The following is a 19,115-nucleotide window of genomic DNA, read 5'->3' on the forward strand; positions in this document are numbered from 1 at the left end:
CTTTGTTTTTTTTTTTTTTTTCCTTTCACGACCTCTCACCCTATCATTCCTCCACATCCTTCCTTGACCTTTCTATGAACATCTTTGACGGATATCCGGTATCATGTATTCTACGGGCTCACGGTTCGCGCTTCTTTCAACTCCACACCGATGTATTACTACCCTCTCTCTTCTTCACCTTTGTCTTTTTATTTATCCCCGTCACGTCTGGACTGAGATCGTCCTCTTCATTCCCCCTTTACTGTATTCCTTCCGCCCTGTTCACCTTATGAGTTCTATGTATTATCTACGTGCCAGTGACTTGGGTTCTCAACTGTACACCAGAGTGTGTTTGCTCCCTTCGATTTCTTGTATGATTTATTTTCAAACTTTTCCTTCTCTTCAACACGGTGATGTGCATTATTAGTTGCTTTTATTTTTACTATATGGACGATGGTCTCGTGTCTCGGGATAAGAATGGGTTGCATTAAAATCAAGATTATCTTCTTCTACTTCCATATGGGAATTTATCTTCGTGGTCTTCTTAAGCTTGTAGAGGCTGTTAGATACAAGATTAAATTGAATATAGGGCTCGATAGCAATTAGCTCTAGGCACTTGATACACTAGGTTTTGGTATGAGTGTTTATTTATTTATGGTTTTTGTTTTCCTTTTTTTGGATGTGGTGACCTGAGTGGATGTAACATGATTGACTTCCTTAGGGTTAGTTTAGGCATACCTGACTTTTCTCCGGTTTATTCTATGAACCAACTGGTGGAAAGCGGTAGGAAATGGGCTGATATTTATAATAGAAAAAGGCTTCTCAGAAAACTATACAATTATAGTCTCGCTCATACAGTACATATCCAGGAAAGAAACAAGGACCACAACGCCATACACCCAGCTTATGGTTAGTTAATAGATACTGATCCTGACAGTGATGTCGATAATGCCATTGCTAATGGTATAGATGAATGGTGAATCTGGCTGCCTGGCCTGCAGTGACAAGCTAGAATCTATGGTATTGTTAGTATCCCCATCGTCAATGGTAGTAAGTTGGGGATGGGAAAGAACGTACCGAATTTCGTAACTTCCTGCTCGTGTCATATACCGTACCCATTTCACACTGCTATAGTTGCTCTTCTCGAACACCTTGAGATACCGGACCAGCAGTCCGCTACTTGTGAACATGAGAAGACTGAACGAGAGACTGAGTGGCGGTCGGCTCCAAGCTTTCTGATGTGTCATGCTGGTGAGCGTTGCCTCGGCCGTGAGCACGTATTCGCTTCCACCGGAGAAACGGGCGATCTTCCAGACAATGTTGTTGTGTTCGGGCTCGTACTTGGCGCGGCCTTGACTGGTGCGCTCGGTGGTTTTGGCTGTGTTGAGCGGGGTTGGGATGCGAATGACGACGTTCGTTGCGAAGAGCTTTGAGCTATAGTTCGCCTTGATGGCGACGCTATATTCGACCTTCGTCGTACCCACCTCCCTGACGATAGGGTGCACCTTGAACGGGAGGTTTACGTTCTCCGTCGCGCGGTATCGCATGAGCTCGAACTCGCCGTCCGGCGGAACAAACGAGATGATCCGGTCTGCGTCGAAACGGCCCAGTTTCACGCACTGGTGGAATTGACAGTCCTCCAGTGTGACAGAGCCCGCCGCGGCGCGAGTCCCCTTTGTTGTTATGCCCCGGCTACGGGACTCTGGGCCACCGGCCGCATCGGTGTCGAGTAGTAAGCGGTCGTTGAGTCCGAACTTGCACTCCGGCGTGCCGGAGAGGTAGGCGCGCATGACGATCTGGCCGTTGACGTCGGCGCGGAGCACGGTGCCTGTCGCGGACATGAGGAGGTTGACATCTTCGATCACGTCTACGAAGGCCTCGTTCTTCCGGTATTTGATATCGGAGCGGCGCCAGGAGAGCGCGCCGGTGGCTTGCATGGTGATGCGGCTTGAGTCGGTGGGGTTGTTGACGATGGCGGATTTGACTCCCTCCGTCGTGATGTACATCTTCAGGGTGTCCGTTTCCGTGTTTTGGGGATATCCGAAATCGAGGATCTCTGGATCATACCCGGTTAGCTCTCTGTACTCACCAACGGTCTGGCTGTTCCCCTTTTCCTCGAGTCCTGGCTTCGATGTCACATCCACCCCACCACCCGCATGCCCAGCTATATCATAGCTCAGAAGATAACAGCATGATAAACTTACCATCCAGCAACTCATAAACCAAAACAAAATTATTCTTGACTGCCTCCTCATCGAACTTCCCAAAATAGCTCTTCCCCAGCATCACCAATCGATACAGAAACTCAAACACGAGCGCCGCATTGGCGTTGCTCTTCGTCACCGCCACCAGGTAGATATTCTCGTGCTTCACATGGCTGAACGTCGTAGATCCTAGCGTGAGAATGGGCGAGCGTACTTGCGGGTTCGAGATGACCTGGATGCGGAAGATGTCGGCCAACCGGGGGCGGCAGTCATTGCGGAAGGCACGGAAGATTAGGTTTTCGCCTTTTTGATTAAAAATTAAGATACCGGAGAGCATTGTGAAGGAGTGTGAGGGGAGGAGGGAGGGTCGGAGGGTAAAGGGGAAGTGTGAGGGAGGTCGCGAAAAGTTCGGGGGTGGAAAGTTGGGCTTGGAGATCGGCGTCGAGGGAAAGTAAGCTTCTGGACTGAGGGAGCGTGGGGAATCCATTTAGCTGCGGTCCCTGTTTAAAATCTACCACAGCGAATCCTAAGAATCCGACCACATCTTTTTCGTGTACCGTACGTGAGATGCGCTATTCACTCAATGATTGTGTTTATTTTTCTTCATAGTCACTATTGTTTTATCTAACCTGTATCTGGCCATCAAAGCCCTCTTGTTATGCACAACCGGCATATATGACATACACCGAACAGACCGAACTATAGACACAGACAGTATACAGAATATAAACAAGAAATCCCATCCCATAACGGGCGAAGGCCAGAAGGCTTTGGAGGGGACATGGTATCAACGATCTGAAATCAAGGACGTGGATATCGTCAAATCGAAAAGAAGTAAGGGTAATTAAGAAGAACATCCCAAGTCGCTAGAATCGTGCAGCTGCAGGTTGCAGTTGAGAAAGCAAAATTAAAAAAAGCATAAAAATAAAGGAATACAGCGAAAGAAGAAGAAAAAAAGAATAAAAGGGAATTCGAAGCATCAAGTCCTAAAGCATCCCACCATTCAGCCGTAGACGACACCACTGCTCGGTCGAGTCCCGGGCAGTGATGGTCCATGCTCACTGGGAATGATGCCAACTTTAGGATCGGGAATCTGTATGTCCAACGACATGTAAGCCGTCCGTCGAAGACTCCAGATATATACCCCGTCCTTTGCGCCGACCTCACGGTTCCAATTCTCCACCCAGTCTTCTATCTGTTTGAGCTGGCTTTTGACTCCCGTGGCCCCTATATCCTCCCAGATCCAGCCGGTCAACAGCGCCAGCGCTCCATCTATCCAGTTCCGAAGGCTGAATGGATCGAATGCTTTTACGAGCTTGTCATTGACCGTAGCAATAATCTTGCGGAACTCCTGCTCAGGCAGTAATGGATCGAGGATCTCCGGATACAAGTTGGAAAACGTTGGGGCCAGGTCTCCCCTAACCATCCAATCTCGACGAATCCGAATGATGCGTGTCGTATGGTACTCCTGAGACCTCACTGATACATGCGGATTGATATGAGGGTAACACGGATGGGCTGGTCCCCAGGCCAACTCCTCCGCCACGTCGGTTTCGCCACCGGGGTGTTGCCCCGTATGCGACGGTATCGAAGCGATCTGTGCTTGCGACCGCAGGGAAGCCTGGGATTGTATATGGCGGGGACGGTCGTCGAGGGGGTTGGTTCGGTCGACCACGGGGTCTAGGGTCAGGTGTGCCCGGTCGGGCGGACGAATACTTTGTGCCTCCGGACTCCCATGATTTCCTGCCGATTCTGGCATTTCCTGTAACGGCCAATCTTCGTTGAAGGTACCACTGCGCCGTTGCGCTCGAGGCACTGCGATGCTGGAGCGCCCACTTTCGGTCTCCCCCTGGCTGCGCTCCACCACTAGACTATTCGGGGATGGGGTGAGTCGGCTGCGACGTCGCTCGGGAATCGATAGGAGAGGGTATGCGTCTCGGTGCGCCTCAAGACAGAGATTCTCTTCCGAGCCCTGGAAGGGATGGGGGACCGTGACCGGGGTAATTCGCGGGACGTAGTTGACCGGGTTCGCGAGTCGAACCGAGGGCGGCCGTAAGACGGCGGAGGGAGTCCAGAAACCCTTGTGTCGCGGTATGGATCGGGAGGAGCTCGTTGGCTTGGAGTGATAGGCCGATGACGATGCACGCTGGTGGGACTCCCACGAACGGCGCGGGGGCAGGGAAGACTTTTCAGCCTTGGGCGCGGATATAAGAGGAGGATCCCGTGGGGCCGCAAAAGACGCCGTTTCCGACACGGGCGACGAGTCGAGAATATATGAGAGACGAGAAGGAGGAGGAGACACGGTGACAGGAAGGGCCGTCGTGGTGAAGATTGCTGAGAGGAGAAAAGCAACACCGACTGGATGAGCGACGGAGGCGGCTCGCTGATTGGCGCGTGAGAGGCAGAAAGGGGCAAGGCAAGGGTCACGCTTCGGTCAATGCGCGACATTAGTCGCTGAGGGTTGCAAAAGTATTTCGTCTCGCCTTCAGGATGTAAAATGAAGAAGAATGGCAGATATGAGGGGGGAATTGGCAAGGGAATTTTGAAATTCAAATCATCGGTTCAATTCGTCAGATCGCACTTCAATAACTAGTTCTTCTCGTCGGATCTCCCGGGCGGATCTATACCTCGTCGTTTAAGTACTCCGTATGGATTTCCAATTTGGATCCAAAAACTAGTCGAGGACAACATGAACAAGGACAAAGCAAAATCAAGTCAATGGACGAGAAGTAAACCGAACGGCAGATGCGATGGGATCTCCATCTTCTAATCTAACTAAATAAATAACCCTTCTCATCATCCCGGAAACATCACCCCCCTGACGAAACAATAAATGGATCAATAGCCCAACCGGAAAGTAAGGCTTTCAAGCCTTTGCGTCACTCTCGAATCCTTTCCCTTAGGGCACTTCTATCACGGGAGGAGACCAGGCAGCGGGAATTCAGAACACCAACTACGAGTAAACAAAAAAACAAAAGCCCCCACTGAACAGAAGGAAGAAGAAAAAAAAAAAAATTTAGGACAGTTAAACGACCTGCATCATATGTCATATCGCATAGATTGGACATTATGTGTAACACTCCGCCCATGATTAAGACGCCTCTTATGCAGTCATTTCCAGGATGGATACATCTAAAAGCTCCTGTAGGGCCGCATTCCCGTACCCTACATCAATCAACCTGAAGCAATTACAACGTTGCTCTCTTTGTCCAGCTGGGAAGCTTGGACAACCCCCAAGATCGAGACCCCTGGCGTTGTTTGCTGCTAATTATAATGGTGGAACCTAAATCGTCTCCTTAACCGCTCCTTCATTAGTCGCCGTTTAGCCTGTCGTTGTGCAGCTGAAGGTTGAAACTAGCCCATAAGTTAGGGCACCAATTTTCGATAGTACCGCTTAGTGAGAGACCCTCTCTCCTGAAGTTGAATAGATGCAACTACACCGAGATAAATGTACTATATATACTGGCGCAGACGGTCTAGTTCTCAAGATTACTAAGTATTAATCCATTGTACGTTAGTTAGTACTGTGGTTTTAGTCGCTCATGGACCCATCTATATAACACTCATTAAGATTCGTTTTGAAAACCGTCCCGCGGAACTCCGAAACGCGTACAGGCATGATGAATTCATCAAAAACGACGTGAAACCCTCACCGCTGCAAGCCCAACCGATGCCCAGACCAGTCATTTGCCAATCACATTTCGATTGGCCATGGCTTGCATCCGTCGCAAGGCTTCTCGATGCAAGTCTGTCATGTCTCCTCGCTGCATACCTTCCGCCATCGCATTCTCAAACTTGACTGACGAGGCTCTTCCCCGCAGCTTCTTGGAAGATGCTGGATTCCGTTCACCCGTCCCTTGGCTGGTCATCGGAGGCTTCTGGGCTGCCGGTCTTCGCCTGTCGTATACGTTTTCTCGTACAGATTCCCGCCATGCCGCCAATGAGCTTGGTGTGTTGAGTGGGGTTGGTGTACTCCTTCTCACGGAGGTTTGACTTACATTAGACTGCACAGCCATCTGCTGATGCAGCATTGTTCGACGCCGGGAGAGAGGCATGTCGTCTGCTTCTTCGGGGATGGGGAAAGTTGATTGTCGGGGCGAAACGTCGGATCCCTGGACGAACCTCGATGACCAGGGGTCGGCTCTAAGCGAGAAAGATGACAATCTGTTTCGCATCATGCCCTCGCGCACTGCGATGAGAGGGGGCGGCCCTTTCCACTGAGGTCTGGCAACCTCGGTCTCTTCACGCGGCTGTTCCCCTGAGTCGACTGTAGGAGACACCGCGTCGTAGGCATTGGCGGCATCTGTAACTCCTTGAACCGGTTGGTCTTGAGTTCCTGGGTGTGCAGCATGGGCAATTTTAGTTTCTGGGAAGACAGATGGCCCGGAACATGCTCTCTTATGCACTCGAGCGCTGGACTGCAACCGAGAGCCGGTGACCATCTGGCTAGTTTCCTTTGTAACAGGCGGCTCGGCGATAGAGACACGCCTCTCGACAGCAGGCGACGGCTGCGCATTCAAAGGTGTTTGCAGCAGTTCTTCTACTTTGACAGGTGCAGCGGCTTCTTTAACTTCATCAGGGGTTTCTGGTTCATCCTCTTCGACTGACTCTATCGGTTCAGGCTCGGGAGCTTCCGCATCATCCAAATGCTTAGCCCACTCGTTCGTCCTATAGGATTGTACCACCTTTGATGTTCGTTGTGGAAGTCGTTTCACAGTTTCTATATCCAGTTGAGGGGGTGCTTCTTTCTTAAGCTTAGTCTTGGTTTCGGATCCCGACTTCGAAGATCTCTGCTTGACAGGGGCAGGATCCTTGATTTTTGGGGGTGTTTCTCTGGATGAAGACTCCTTTGATTGACTGACTTCGACTGGCTTAGAATCTCGATCTTTCGGGGCCGAGCCATTCACATTGGACCCAACGACTCGTGGCTTGTCATCATTTTGATCTGCTGGCCCTGTTGTCTCGGCTACTATCTCGGTTTCTTGAGGTACTTCTGTGGACTGCTTGTCAAGTTTTGGCTCGGGCATGTCCTTCGCATGGGCTGCTGATGGTGATGGTGATGGTGGGAGGCGCTCGCTAGCTTCTTCCTTTGTTGGGCTATTCTCTTTCTTCTCCTGCTTGTCCCCCTCTTGTTCCAGTTCGCCGAACTTTTGCTCGTCTATCCCTCGCGAATAGACGCTGGGCTCCCCGACGCTTTTTTCAACATCCTTCTCCAACCCGGATGTCTCTTTACCATTAGCTTCCTGCACGACAGAGAGCATTGAAGCATCTTCCGAATCAGAAGCAGGCCTATTTTCTTCTTCCATATGATTTCCCGCCACATTGCTGTGACTCTCAGAGGCGGAAATAGAGTTTCCGTCTACCGAGTCTTGCGTGGATGAGCCATCGCAGGAGACCAGTGCTTCTTGCGATTGAGATATAAGCCTTACGCTATTTTCCGCAGATACCTTGTCCAACAGGTCTCTGCCAGAAAGCCGCTTGGATTGTATTGTTCCGGCTTCGGACCCAACGATAGCTGTCATATCAGAACTGTTGTCGTCTTTGATTTTGGCTGCGGCTGCCCCATCAAACACTTTGAGTGGGACTTTTTCTCCATCGAGAGAGGATTGGTCTTGGTCTTCTGTGTCGACTCCCACCGTGGTATCTTCTAGTTGTCGACCCTGAGAGTCTCCAGTGTCCCCACTTGATTGCGAAGCAGCATAAGCAGATTCACCATTCGCTCGCCTCTCTAGGCAATCAGAGCAACGATAGGACTCCTGTGAAGAACTTGCAACACTTGACGTGTCAATTGCACCGCCTTTCTCCACATCGACTGCATGGTCTGTCGTACATCCGTTCTTTGAATTATCTGCAAGCTCTGGAATGCCAGAGTCGGGATTGCCATGTCTGGCCTCCCACTCTAACCGCTCTTCTATATTCTTCTCTTCGAACCTCCGCCCGATCTCGAGCTCGGCCTCCTCTTTTTCCTTCTGCTCTTTTTCGCGAACCTCGTTCTCTTTCTGCCTTCTTTCCCGAATTACTTTCCATAACCTGAGTTGTGAGATCACACCTAGCACGGCAATAATGACTGTGGCGGCAAGCTCAACTTTGATATTACGAGTCACAGGGTAGGTGCTTGTACCCAAAGGGAAGATGTCGTCGTTCAGAGCTAGATGTCGGTCAGAGGAACAATCCTGGGACTACTAGGAGTCAAAGAGAATACTTACCCCAAATATAAAGCCAAAACTCCTTCCAACCGGCGCGACTGAAACAGTCAATCCCTAATGCAACAGCAGTACCCCCAGAAATACCAGTCGACGCCATTAGTCCATAGGGCCGAGTGTAGTGGCTGAATGACAGAGCATAGAATGCGACTGAGATAGCGCCGATAAACCCGCTTTTGGAATTTGTCTCTGTAAGAAGGCCTCCGGGCTTAAGGGAGAGAAGCCACATGCTGCTGCAGAACCCGCCTAAAAGACAGCCAAGCCCCTCTGTTAATTCCTTAAATACAAGCGCTAGTGCTCCGAAAGTCACTGCTGTGAAGAAAATAGCGACGAGGTAGGCGCCCTGAACCGCGACACGGACTGGGGGATTCATGACGTAGACGATGAGAACCTACAAGAACGAGGTTGATTAGAATGAAGCCACAGCTAGAGACAGGCAGCGAAGCTCACGGTTACACCAATAGCTGCTAAGAAAGCGGTTGATAGGAAGACTTGGATCCTGAGCCTGGTAAGCTATATCTACCATTTGTTAACAAGACATCATGTCTTACCATAGATTCCGTATTCCTATTATTGCAAGGGCTGCACCGGCGACGATTAGAAGGAAACCACCAATCCCCAATGCAGGTGTTATCGTAGGCTGCAAAGGGAGAGCGCCAGGAGCGATCGGGTTTGTTTCATCTGTATAACCTCAGTATTGAGAAGAAGCAAGTATAGATTGGACCTTTCCACTCACTGCCAGCAGGGACCGGTGTAGCCAGAGTCGCTGTAGCCGTAGTGGCCGAGGTGGCTGTATTTGAGGCCGAGGTGGAATTGGCTGTAGCTGTCGCATGGCCAGTTGCGATCGCGGTCGTTCCAGTGGTTGCATCTGCAGTTGTTGTAGTTTCTTGGTCTGTTGCTCTAGCTTCTATAATGGCGATGCTCCCATACTGATTGCCCTCACTATGAGGTACCTGCGCCGCAAACACGAATAGACACGGCACAAGATACGCAAGAAGCGCAAGCAAAGGAAGAAGCCGCATCTTGCGGAGGGAGATTCGGGTATTCAGGGTCTCAGAGCAACATCAACAGAGTCAAGAGTAACCTGACCTGAAACCAGTATAGGGTCACGAAAACTGCAGAAAGTCCCGTCGCAGTTTCTAGTCACACATTATTCATGTACATCGATCGGATGGTCAAGTACGAGCAGCGAATTTTAACTATTGAAGAGGAATAGAAACGCGCAATAGAGAACAGGGAACGTGGGTCACTGGGCCCTTAGTCGGTACGTCTCCACTATGTATATTCTATCGTATGCATGTAGTAGGGATGCATGAAAACCGAAAAGGAGCTCTCATACTTAGATCCTGGTACACGGGAACTCCGTAGCCCGTAGGTAGCGTCGTTAGCCCGCACAAGAAGAGGTCAAAGCAAGCCATATTACCAAATGGACTAAACGGATGAACGGCGCAACACGGCCCACTCAGCAAAAGCAAAAGACAGCAGTGACATGCGTGGAAAATTGAGTTATCTAGTAGGGATCGGCAACTTCGTTCACGATGGCGACGACAGCTGAACGACTATGTCGTATCAGGGATTAGCTCGCAGGCTGTGGGCATCACTCAAGGAACCAGATTAAACAGACTTCAGGGAGATCCACGATGGCGTCCGATAGACCGAACTAAGTCTGTAAGGAGAATTATCGTGTCGAAAGGCCGAATGTTAACCGGAATTTGATCAGTGCTCTTTGAGATTAGCAATCGCATGGTGTCGGGATGCGTTGAAAATCCTCACGCACAGGGTAAGCCAATTTGCAATCAGACGGAATCGCAGTCTGACGTGGCGCGATCACGCTGAGATGATAACCATGATCCAACGAAAAGGATATAGGACTGAGGACAAGAGCAGCGTGCTCTAGTGAAGGTCTCGCCAGCTATGGCCTCCAGTCGTGCTTACTAGTACGTTAAGCGTTGACTAAGTTGTTTAAACCCTCCAAGTTTTGGGGCCGTCATTGCGCTAGCAGCACTAGCAACCCTCAGAATGAGTTTAGGGCGTGTGATCGGCCGCATGAGGCGACAGGTCTAATTTCTCCCGCGAACGTCTCTTCGGCCTATCATCCTCCACAATCAAAACACAATGGCCTTGATCACAAGGCACCGCTCGATCAGTGGAGGACGGACGCCACACTAATTTCCGAACTAGATTCCATCTCCAGGAACCATGCTCATCTTCGGGACAGAGATCTGGTTATACACAACTTACTTTAGGAAGATGCATACCTAGTCAGGAGTAAGACCCAGGATATGTGGTCGCATAGTGAACCGAACACCGGTTCCTCCTCCGGGATGGTGGGCCCTCCAGCATGTACTCGTTTCTGTCAACCCACTCCGTCAAGTCGGAAATTTATCTCAGAACTTGTTAGTCGCCACCCCCAAAGCATCTTTTCAATAATGGAATGCACGGTCGCGATGCGGTGAACACATCACGGCAAGAGTAAAAATGACCTGGAGACTACCATTCCAAGATTTGAGTTAAAAAAGGCGAGCTTACTGTCACGGCCAATGCCCGAAATTGATATCTCACACGTCATAATTGCATGAACACCAATAAATCCTTGACCGCACAGTTAGCGATACGATCAGTAGTATATTTCTCTGTAGCGAAAAGTTTATTATGATTGATACATGCATGCATGTCCTGAGAGACATGGCGAAAATGGCAACTGTCAGCGGGCGTCCCAGAAGCGAATGGGAGGCGGAGGTGTATTCCGGCCACCAATCTCTGTATTACAGAGTGTCATGGTATCACTTCCGTCTGGTTCTTCTTTCAGGTAGAAGATAACTCTGATGGGAACATCCCATGAACAAGAACGAGAAGGTATCCATGAACATAGTACGAAGTAGAACAGGAAGTACTTTAGATAAGTAAACCTCCTATGGTTGATGGATGGATGGAGCTAAAAGGGTTCACCCAATGATCGCCCATAGTCATCACGTGAGGCCCACATCTCATTCCAAATCGCGCGGGCAAAGGAACGTTAGTAATGACAGTTGAACCTCTTGGACGAGCTGTGACATTTGACTTCCCTTTTTTTTAAAAATCTTGATTCTCACCGACCATTATCCCTAATACTTGCTCAAAGGCAAAGATCCCGAACACCAGCCATACCATGTCTGCCTTCGCCTCATCTCTGCGCCCAGTGATGCGCACCGCCACTGGCGGAGCTCTCTCCGCGCGTTCCTTCAGCTTTTCCTCATCGCGTTCGGTAGCTCGTATGATCATCACCGGCCGTCTGGCAGCCGCTCCGGAGCTGCAGGCCACCTCATCCGGTCAGGATGTCATCAGATACACCGTTGCTACCTCGACCGGGGCCCGCGACAACCGACAGACAAGCTGGTTTAAGGTCGCAAGCTTCGACCAGGGTGGTCAGCGCGATTTCGTGCTCGGTTTGCAGAAGGGGTAAGTACCACCCCTATTTTCCATGACGTGCATATATATTTATACTTGAGTGCTGTTATATGTTTTTGATTGCAATGCATGTATAGGAAAAGTGGTAAGGTGTGGTGCTAACGTTGATTTTTCTTATTCGCCAGAACCCTTGTTTACCTCGAGGGAAGCGCCAGCCTGCGGGAATGGGAGGACGCTGAGGGCAAGAAGCAGACCACTCTGAACATTGTTCAACGTAAGATTCCCGGCTAAGATGAACTTAATCTGTCGGACTACGCTAACTTCCGTGTTACGCGTTGCTATTCAGGGAACCTTGAGGTCCTCAAACGCCCGAACATCCCTAACGAAAATGAGTCTGCCTAAGCTTTGTCGGCCGAACATAAGCCTGCACAAGAAGAACTACGTATTAGCTTGAGGGGCGGATATCTAGAGATCGGAGGCTTTCTGTGGTCCCTTGTAGGTTTTCTCGGTGAAAGTGGATTGGCCATTATGTGTTCTAATTTTATTTTGGATCATACGGCTTCTGTATTGTAGTTGTTATACAAGTATACCCTTGAATACTAGCGCTCTTTTAGCATACTGCTTCGTGGCTCTCAGGGGACAAGCTTAAAATGGATGTGACGCGTCAGATCCGTTGGACGACCTGCTTATCTAAAATGGTCTGCATCATACTATGTGTTACTTGTAGCATATCACATACCGGATCAGTTACTAATAGTAAAACCTTCTGGTTACATCTTGGACGGTGATGCCCGATAAAGGTGATTAGATCTACTCCGTGACATGCTGGGATATCTGTAATTATTGGGGAACCGAAGCAATAGATTCATCACAGATCTAACCAGCGGCGTCTCCCTTGGAGGTCATATGTTAAGGATTGATGCAACATCAGCCACACATCTGGAGGAGAAGAAAAAAGAAGGCAACATAAATAGAATTTGAAGCACTCCCAACGGACGAGCCGGAATGAAAAGTAAGAGACCCTTAGATCCCGGGGCGCAGGCACTTCACCTGGTCAATTAGGTAAACGACCTGTCCAGGGGTATTGCACTAGTCACGACCTCATGTTCGCAATTCGCTATCCTGGCTGATGTCGCGTTTAACTCGGATGAATGCCTCTCTTCCAGGCATATAAGTAAGATCGCTACTTCCCCGGCTTTGGCTGGAGCCCGCCCATGCATTAGCGGAAACTGTATTTGACGGAGCAGAGAGGTTCGACTGGGATAAGATTCTCTCGCCACTAGAAGTAGACGAGCGGTGAAGTGGGCGGTGCCAAAGAGACCAAGGATGCTTAAGCCAAGATATGCTTTTTCCTCGTTGGGGTTTCGGCGAAGAGACTCTGCCCTTCTCAATGTCATTGGAGCTCCTGTCGATACTATTCGCAGTAGCTGGGTTCTCTGTACAAGTTCTATGGCCACCGTTAGTACATGAATTGTTAGATCTAGTGTAGCTGGTCCTTACCCTGCTGTCGAAGTCGATGATTTATGGAAAAGTAGCCCCAATCGGCTGTTCGAGAAACCTGACGTATTCGAGCGGGATGCATCTGGTGAAGAGCCATGGGCTCTGACGAAGTAGCGATCCAGGCGCAGCAAGCGGAGGTATGAGCCATACATCCTGGAAGCGTCTCTGCCGCATCCGAAGAGGATGAACAACATGAATCCAGCGGCCACTGGAAACCAGCGATCGAAAAAGGCTTCACCACCCGAAGGTATCTTCAGGATTTTATTCCAATGTGGTCCGTGTGCCACATTCCATGAGTAAGAATGCCACGGTAGCGAAAGCTCTATGTTTTTGTAGACAACGTATGTCTGGACCGGCAGAATAGCCAGGAGTACAATGAAGGAAAGGATGAATAGCCGCATGAATCTAGATTTGTTCAAGTTGCTGTTTGATGCTTGTAGGATGTCACCAAATTGGTTTCGGTATCTGTGAAGACGATAAACCACAAGGCCTGGTAGGCTGTTAGCTGCTTAGACCAAGAAGGCCACGGACAGGTGTTAACATACCACAATAATAGCCAGCCATGAGGCAGATTAATAGAGGCCAGATCCATGCCAGTATGAGGCTCACCCAACTTTCATCAAAGCTGTTAACGCAGCCCGAGATGCCAACCAGAATGTATCGGTTCGCCTGGTAGACTATATGTGTGGCCATTGCCAGAACGGGCACGATCACACAAAATAACATATCTATGCCCAAATTCCACCGCCGTTGCTGCTTGCTCGGGACAAGCATCGCACGTCTAGTATCAATCATGCCCGCCAGAGCGCGGAAGATGCAGACCAAGTTCCCAGGCACTGCAACATAGCTGGCAATCATCACTTTGACTTCCACGTCACAAAGGCCAGCGCCACTCCACCAACTGTCCATGTCATTATTTGGCCATATAAATGCATTGATAACATTGAACAAGTTGAGACACAGCAGCCAGCATATGAGGGAAACGACAGGAAAATTCTTATTTTTCCAATGCAAGATCAAGGGAGGGATGGTCAGCAGAAAGCATAGGATAGAAAGCGATGGAATGATCACCGCCTGGGCGTAGAGAGCAGTGCTTGATGCCGACATATTTTTTGATACAAGTACAACTGTGTGATCTGAAGAAAACTAAATGTTAATATCAAATGACGGACGTCTCAGTCGGCCAGGTGGTAGGTATACTTGACTTCCAGAGCCACTGGACTAACTAAGGAAGATAGGAGCTCCGTACGAGGAAAAGGGGAGCATCGTGTGGAAAGAAGCATGGACACTGAAGGAGAAACACGATGATTGAGAGGTCTTCAGAGACAGATGTCTTATTGAGACGAAGTGGAGGAAGTAAGAATAGGGCGTTCCACGTAGACGCAGCTGAAACATGGATTTCCACTATACGTCCAGTTATATAGAATGATTCACATTTGAAATATAGTAGACAGAACGATGATTTAGACCCTCGGGGCCGTTTATTCGGGTTGCTGCAGTCGACCCAGTTACATCCTGTATGGGCGGTTGTATAGCTCCTGCAGAATAAACTTGGCTTCGCGGATCTGCAGCTAGAGCGGCCCGTCGTATAACAGTTATATTATTAACTTAGTGCCTTAAGACAAGTCAATGATGAAAAGAGACAATGAATTAGATAGTGAAGCGATTGGCCATCGACTAGATGGCAGCAATAGGGCTTGCTTAGGGAGGACATACCGAGTGACATCATCCGCCTGCCGACCTTTCCCATTCGGGGTATCAATAGAGGGCAATCAATCGCCATCAATAAGCCGTCAAGCCGGATATTTAAGACAACGGGGGATATCTAATTATATGGACAAGTACCGAGATTGAAAACTCGTCCGATTGACTCCCGGGTCAATTGACATGGTGAGACTGTCCGCCCCATAGCCTGCAGGTATCCTATCACACCAGCAAAACCAGCAGGGAATGCTGTCAAATTGGAACACGCCTTGACGCATCATGAGGCCATGTAGGAGAGGTGACTAAGAACGTCGTGAATGTGTTATCCTTGCAGGCAAAATGGGGGCAGGGCACCTTTGGATGTACGATTGAGCACTGCTGTTGCCTATTGAAATGGGGCGAGTCTCTTTGGCGTGACCCTCCCTCGCTTGAGATGTCCTGATGTTTGGCCCCCGAAAAAATGGTCAAGGAGAAAGGAGGGACAAGCCCTCTATCCAGTGGCACTTGAAAGTGAAAAACTGATCGGGAGTTCCGAAGTGGGTGGCACTTAAGTTACTCACACAGCCGGCAGCAGGGAAGCAAGGAGGACATAAGAATCATTGACGTTGTACGTCCATCCTTGTATATTACACACTGTGTAGAATACCGCTCCGTATTCATACAGAAACAAACATGGAGCTTCTTGCGAAAAATTGTGAAGCCTCTTCCTGTATTATTATAGTGTGCCAGCTCGCCGAAAATTATTCAAGAAATCCATCATTAGGGATGTATATTCCCATCTCTACATAAGTATTTTCTTTTTCAACAGAAATACCAGCCCAATAGCCATGGTAGTAAGATATTTACATCGCTGGCTTCATCGCAACCTAATCACAAAATACGTAACAAGGGGATACACAACCATACACACTGTAGGGGTCACGATGTTCAGACCAGAGCCCTTGTCAATGTTATGCAGCTTCAGCACATTCTTACACATTGTCGGCTTGGCTGTCAGTCTTCGTCGCCACAGGTGAACATCAGATCCGCTATCATGTACAGAACGACATTAGCCATGCAATACTTTGAGGGAGGATAAGATAGGCCACAATTTAAAAGACCTTTGGTATGTTTTTATTCAGAAGGTCTGCAAGGATCAACTAATAAACAGTAATATCGTAATCAAGGTAACTTTAATGCCTTAATCATTGAAGAGAGAAAGAATTATGATACCCCGGTGATTAACCGCAGTTGATAGTCGCGAATATATTGAAGAACAAAATGAGGACATAGTAAAGGCGCACCTAATCGGTGGCCTGTATGTGAATATAGCACCAGAGATCAATGATAGGACAATCTCTGCTGACAGTTTTTAAGACATGTGTATAGTGCTAGGAAGAATGTTGCAGTCATATAACTGTCCTGTCATTCGTATCTGAAGACACCGCCTTCAGTTGGGTAAACCATGATGCTTTGGAGAAGGCCGATTCGTGTTTATACCGAGCTACAATCGCGTGAGAAGGGTGCTGTAAATATAAGAAAGAAAGTAACTAGTCATTCAAGGGGCCTGGCAAAGCATAACAGCAGGTTCAATCTGGTATCTGCCATGACAATGAAGCTACCGATTGACTGGTGACCTGAAGCTATGGCAGCTCCCATTAGAGGGAGTTGAAGTAGTCAAATCAACATCCAAGGTCTCGTCTTTTCTATTTCTGCTCGGACGTACGTGTCAATTTTATACTGAAAGTTTTCTGGCGTCTGTACCACCAAGCTTTCTATTGTAGCAAATCCTTGCGTTCTACTAACAAATAGTCCTTATGCCAGAATGTATGCATCAACCCGTAAGCCCCAGAAATCGGCCAACAACTCAATACCCAGTCTCCCAGCCGCGATGTCCAAGACCGCTTCTTGACGACCTCTTCCGGCTGGATTTGGACTTTTTGATACAGATTCGGTAAGTACGACGTATGATACTTCTGTCGTAAGCCATCCAGTGTATCACGGTCATAGATTGACCAGAATTCCTCCTCTGTATAGTAGGTCCGTGCGTAGAGCCACTTTTGACCCCCAAGCATGTTGACGACTTTCTCGAGCTTGCGATTAAAGTCGACAAAGTTCTTCTTACCCTTCGGTCCTGGACCCCATACTCCAATGCTGAGCATCATATCACGATGGTCTGGGTCAGGATGGTTTCGCCGTTGCGCCATCAGCCCTGACACATGTGTCGTTGTAGTACGGACAGGGCAAAGCCATAATGGGTACCTCCCAAACGAGTCATCAAGAAAATCAATCAGTTCTTTGGCACCAGTAGACGGCACCGCAACATCCTGGATAGTGTACTCCTTGAAAAGCCCGCTCTTGTGGACGGCGTGATACATGACCCTTGTATGGGAGATTCCATCCAGCACCCATCGCATGAACTTTGTCTGGGGAAATAGGAAATATTCAAAGGCGTACTTCCCCACCCAGAAGCCTCCCCGGTCATAGCGGAATAGGTAATCGGTCAATGGGATTAGTTCCTTGGATGCGGTCCCCTTCTCCAGGTTTGATAGCGAGGAAACCATGTCTTCGGCATGCATATAGAACCACGGATCAGTGGGACGAGTAAAGGTTTGAACCTGATCTTTTTCTGCCATACTGGTAATTGACCCGGCACAGATGCATCCCTTCGTCTTGGTGAACATTATACCATCCAGATACTGATACGCAGGGTTTGGTGTAAGCTCTTCAATTTTTCTGATGGCCTCGTCAATACCCGAGATAGGAAAATAGGCCAATTCTACTACTGGGTTTGTCGGAAGTTCTATGAGTTGCAGCTCCAGTAGAGTCGTGATTCCAAGGGTTCCAAAGGAGCACGCAGCACCGAAGAATAAATCGGAGTTTTCGGTTGGGGATGCTTGCAGGATCTCGCCGTTCCCAATCACAATCTCAATCCAAGAAATCGTTCGATCAAAGAAACCATGCCGATACGAGCTACTCTCTCCTGATGTGCCTGCGAATCCACCACCTACTGTTATCCCGGGATACTCCATCACCACCGGCGGAATAAATCCTTGGGGGAGGGTTGCGTTGACAAGCATGTCCATAGGAACATTAGGCTCGACTAGTGCTACCTTGCGTATCCGATCAATACGAAGGACACGATTGAGGCTGCTTGTATTGATGGTATTGGATGTGGACTTTCTTGAAGGATGCGTCGAGTTCGTGGAGCCGTGATATAAATAAAAAGGCATCTTGTCATCATGGAATTGCTTCACTCGCGCAGATATTTGCCGGACGATAGCATTATGCAAGTCCATTTTGGGCCAACACCAGGAGCAGAAAGGCTTTTCAATAATCTTCAATGGGAAAGCGTTTGAAAATACCGTCGGTTGATGATGCTGCGCGATGGCAAACGGATAATGGTGGACGTATTGAAGAACTTCTGGGTAGGCCTGATATTTGGGGACATACTGATACAGATATATGCATGCTACCTTTGCTTGATTCACGCAATGAGAGACACAACTGTTCACTATTAGACTTACAAAAGATTAATGTCTAATTCATCTCTCGTGGCCGAGCTGGGAATTAATAGTGCGATCCATTAAGGTACTGTACCTGAGAGGAGATGTTATACACGCCAGCGCATTATGCACTCTCAGCCAGGACCAAGGAGAGCAGAGCCGTATCTAAAGATAGATCCAGCAAGTGAGAACGAATTGCATGCTTAGCACATAGGGGTTTATGACTCTGTGAAGAAGATGATAGGAATATTTGAATCAGTTGCAGACACTTTTGTTGAATATAAGCCACTGTCTGGATTATCATGGAATTAAAACCAATCACTCACGTGGATGAGACTATTAACTCTAGCCTGAGGTAGAACTGGAGAGGCATAACACAGAAATATACTGGTATACCATATGTGGCATTCACAGTCCATCTGAGAGGTATCACTTAATATATCCTCCTTCTGTGCTCCATAAGATGCCATTCACGAGGCCCATACTTGTTGAGCTTGATTGGCAAGACGTGAATCTAGCCATGCAGTAGTTGTTGCTGCGGTGAAGTGCGATAGTATGGCTAGTGAACAAGGGTATGTGGAGCTGAGAAGCAAATTATTCGCTCAGACATCCAGAAGGACCAGATTTAATGTGAAGGACTCTATATGTGTTTG

The 19,115-nt window shown here is 48.7% G+C and overlaps 6 protein-coding genes across 6 annotated transcripts; 2 read left to right on the forward strand and 4 right to left on the reverse strand.

Annotated features, from left to right (window-relative positions):
* Window positions 1-8: 8 nt before the first annotated feature.
* BDV37DRAFT_241604 (uncharacterized protein) lies at window positions 9-782 on the forward strand. The gene has a single exon (XM_032081208.1). The coding sequence runs from the start codon at window positions 104-106 to the stop codon at window positions 404-406; it is 303 nt and encodes a 100-aa protein (XP_031944295.1). The 5' UTR covers window positions 9-103; the 3' UTR covers window positions 407-782.
* Window position 783: 1 nt separating this feature from the next.
* On the reverse strand, window positions 784-2,588 carry BDV37DRAFT_241605 (AP-2 complex subunit mu). The gene is made up of 3 exons (XM_032081209.1): window positions 2,184-2,588; window positions 1,057-2,035; window positions 784-994 (listed from the first exon to the last, which is right to left on the reverse strand). Exons 1-3 carry the CDS (start codon window positions 2,518-2,520, stop codon window positions 988-990), a joined length of 1,323 nt encoding a protein of 440 aa, XP_031944296.1. The 5' UTR covers window positions 2,521-2,588; the 3' UTR covers window positions 784-987.
* A 217-nt stretch (window positions 2,589-2,805) lies between these two features.
* Window positions 2,806-4,502, reverse strand: BDV37DRAFT_241607 (ERF4 family protein). Its single transcript, XM_032081210.1, has one exon. The coding sequence runs from the start codon at window positions 3,940-3,942 to the stop codon at window positions 3,187-3,189; it is 756 nt and encodes a 251-aa protein (XP_031944297.1). The 5' UTR covers window positions 3,943-4,502; the 3' UTR covers window positions 2,806-3,186.
* Window positions 4,503-5,866: 1,364 nt separating this feature from the next.
* On the reverse strand, window positions 5,867-8,759 carry BDV37DRAFT_269419 (uncharacterized protein; the record flags this gene model as incomplete). Its single annotated transcript, XM_032084360.1, has 2 exons — window positions 5,867-8,331; window positions 8,390-8,759. The coding sequence occupies 2 exons, from the start codon at window positions 8,757-8,759 to the stop codon at window positions 5,867-5,869; spliced, it is 2,835 nt and encodes a 944-aa protein (XP_031944298.1).
* A 2,775-nt stretch (window positions 8,760-11,534) lies between these two features.
* Window positions 11,535-12,175, forward strand: BDV37DRAFT_280251 (single-stranded DNA-binding protein; the record flags this gene model as incomplete). Its single annotated transcript, XM_032086519.1, has 3 exons — window positions 11,535-11,824; window positions 11,959-12,047; window positions 12,120-12,175. 3 exons carry the CDS (start codon window positions 11,535-11,537, stop codon window positions 12,173-12,175), a joined length of 435 nt encoding a protein of 144 aa, XP_031944299.1.
* Window positions 12,176-12,874: 699 nt separating this feature from the next.
* BDV37DRAFT_269420 (pheromone A receptor-domain-containing protein) lies at window positions 12,875-18,036 on the reverse strand (the record flags this gene model as incomplete). The annotated part of the gene is made up of 6 exons (XM_032084361.1): window positions 12,875-13,220; window positions 13,424-13,763; window positions 13,819-14,269; window positions 14,986-15,014; window positions 15,953-16,005; window positions 16,763-18,036. The coding sequence occupies 6 exons, from the start codon at window positions 18,034-18,036 to the stop codon at window positions 12,875-12,877; spliced, it is 2,493 nt and encodes an 830-aa protein (XP_031944300.1).
* Between the last annotated feature and the right edge of the window lie 1,079 nt (window positions 18,037-19,115).

This window comes from Aspergillus pseudonomiae, assembly GCF_009193645.1.
Source record: "Aspergillus pseudonomiae strain CBS 119388 unplaced genomic scaffold BDV37scaffold_13, whole genome shotgun sequence".
NCBI classification, from domain to species: domain Eukaryota; kingdom Fungi; phylum Ascomycota; class Eurotiomycetes; order Eurotiales; family Aspergillaceae; genus Aspergillus; species Aspergillus pseudonomiae.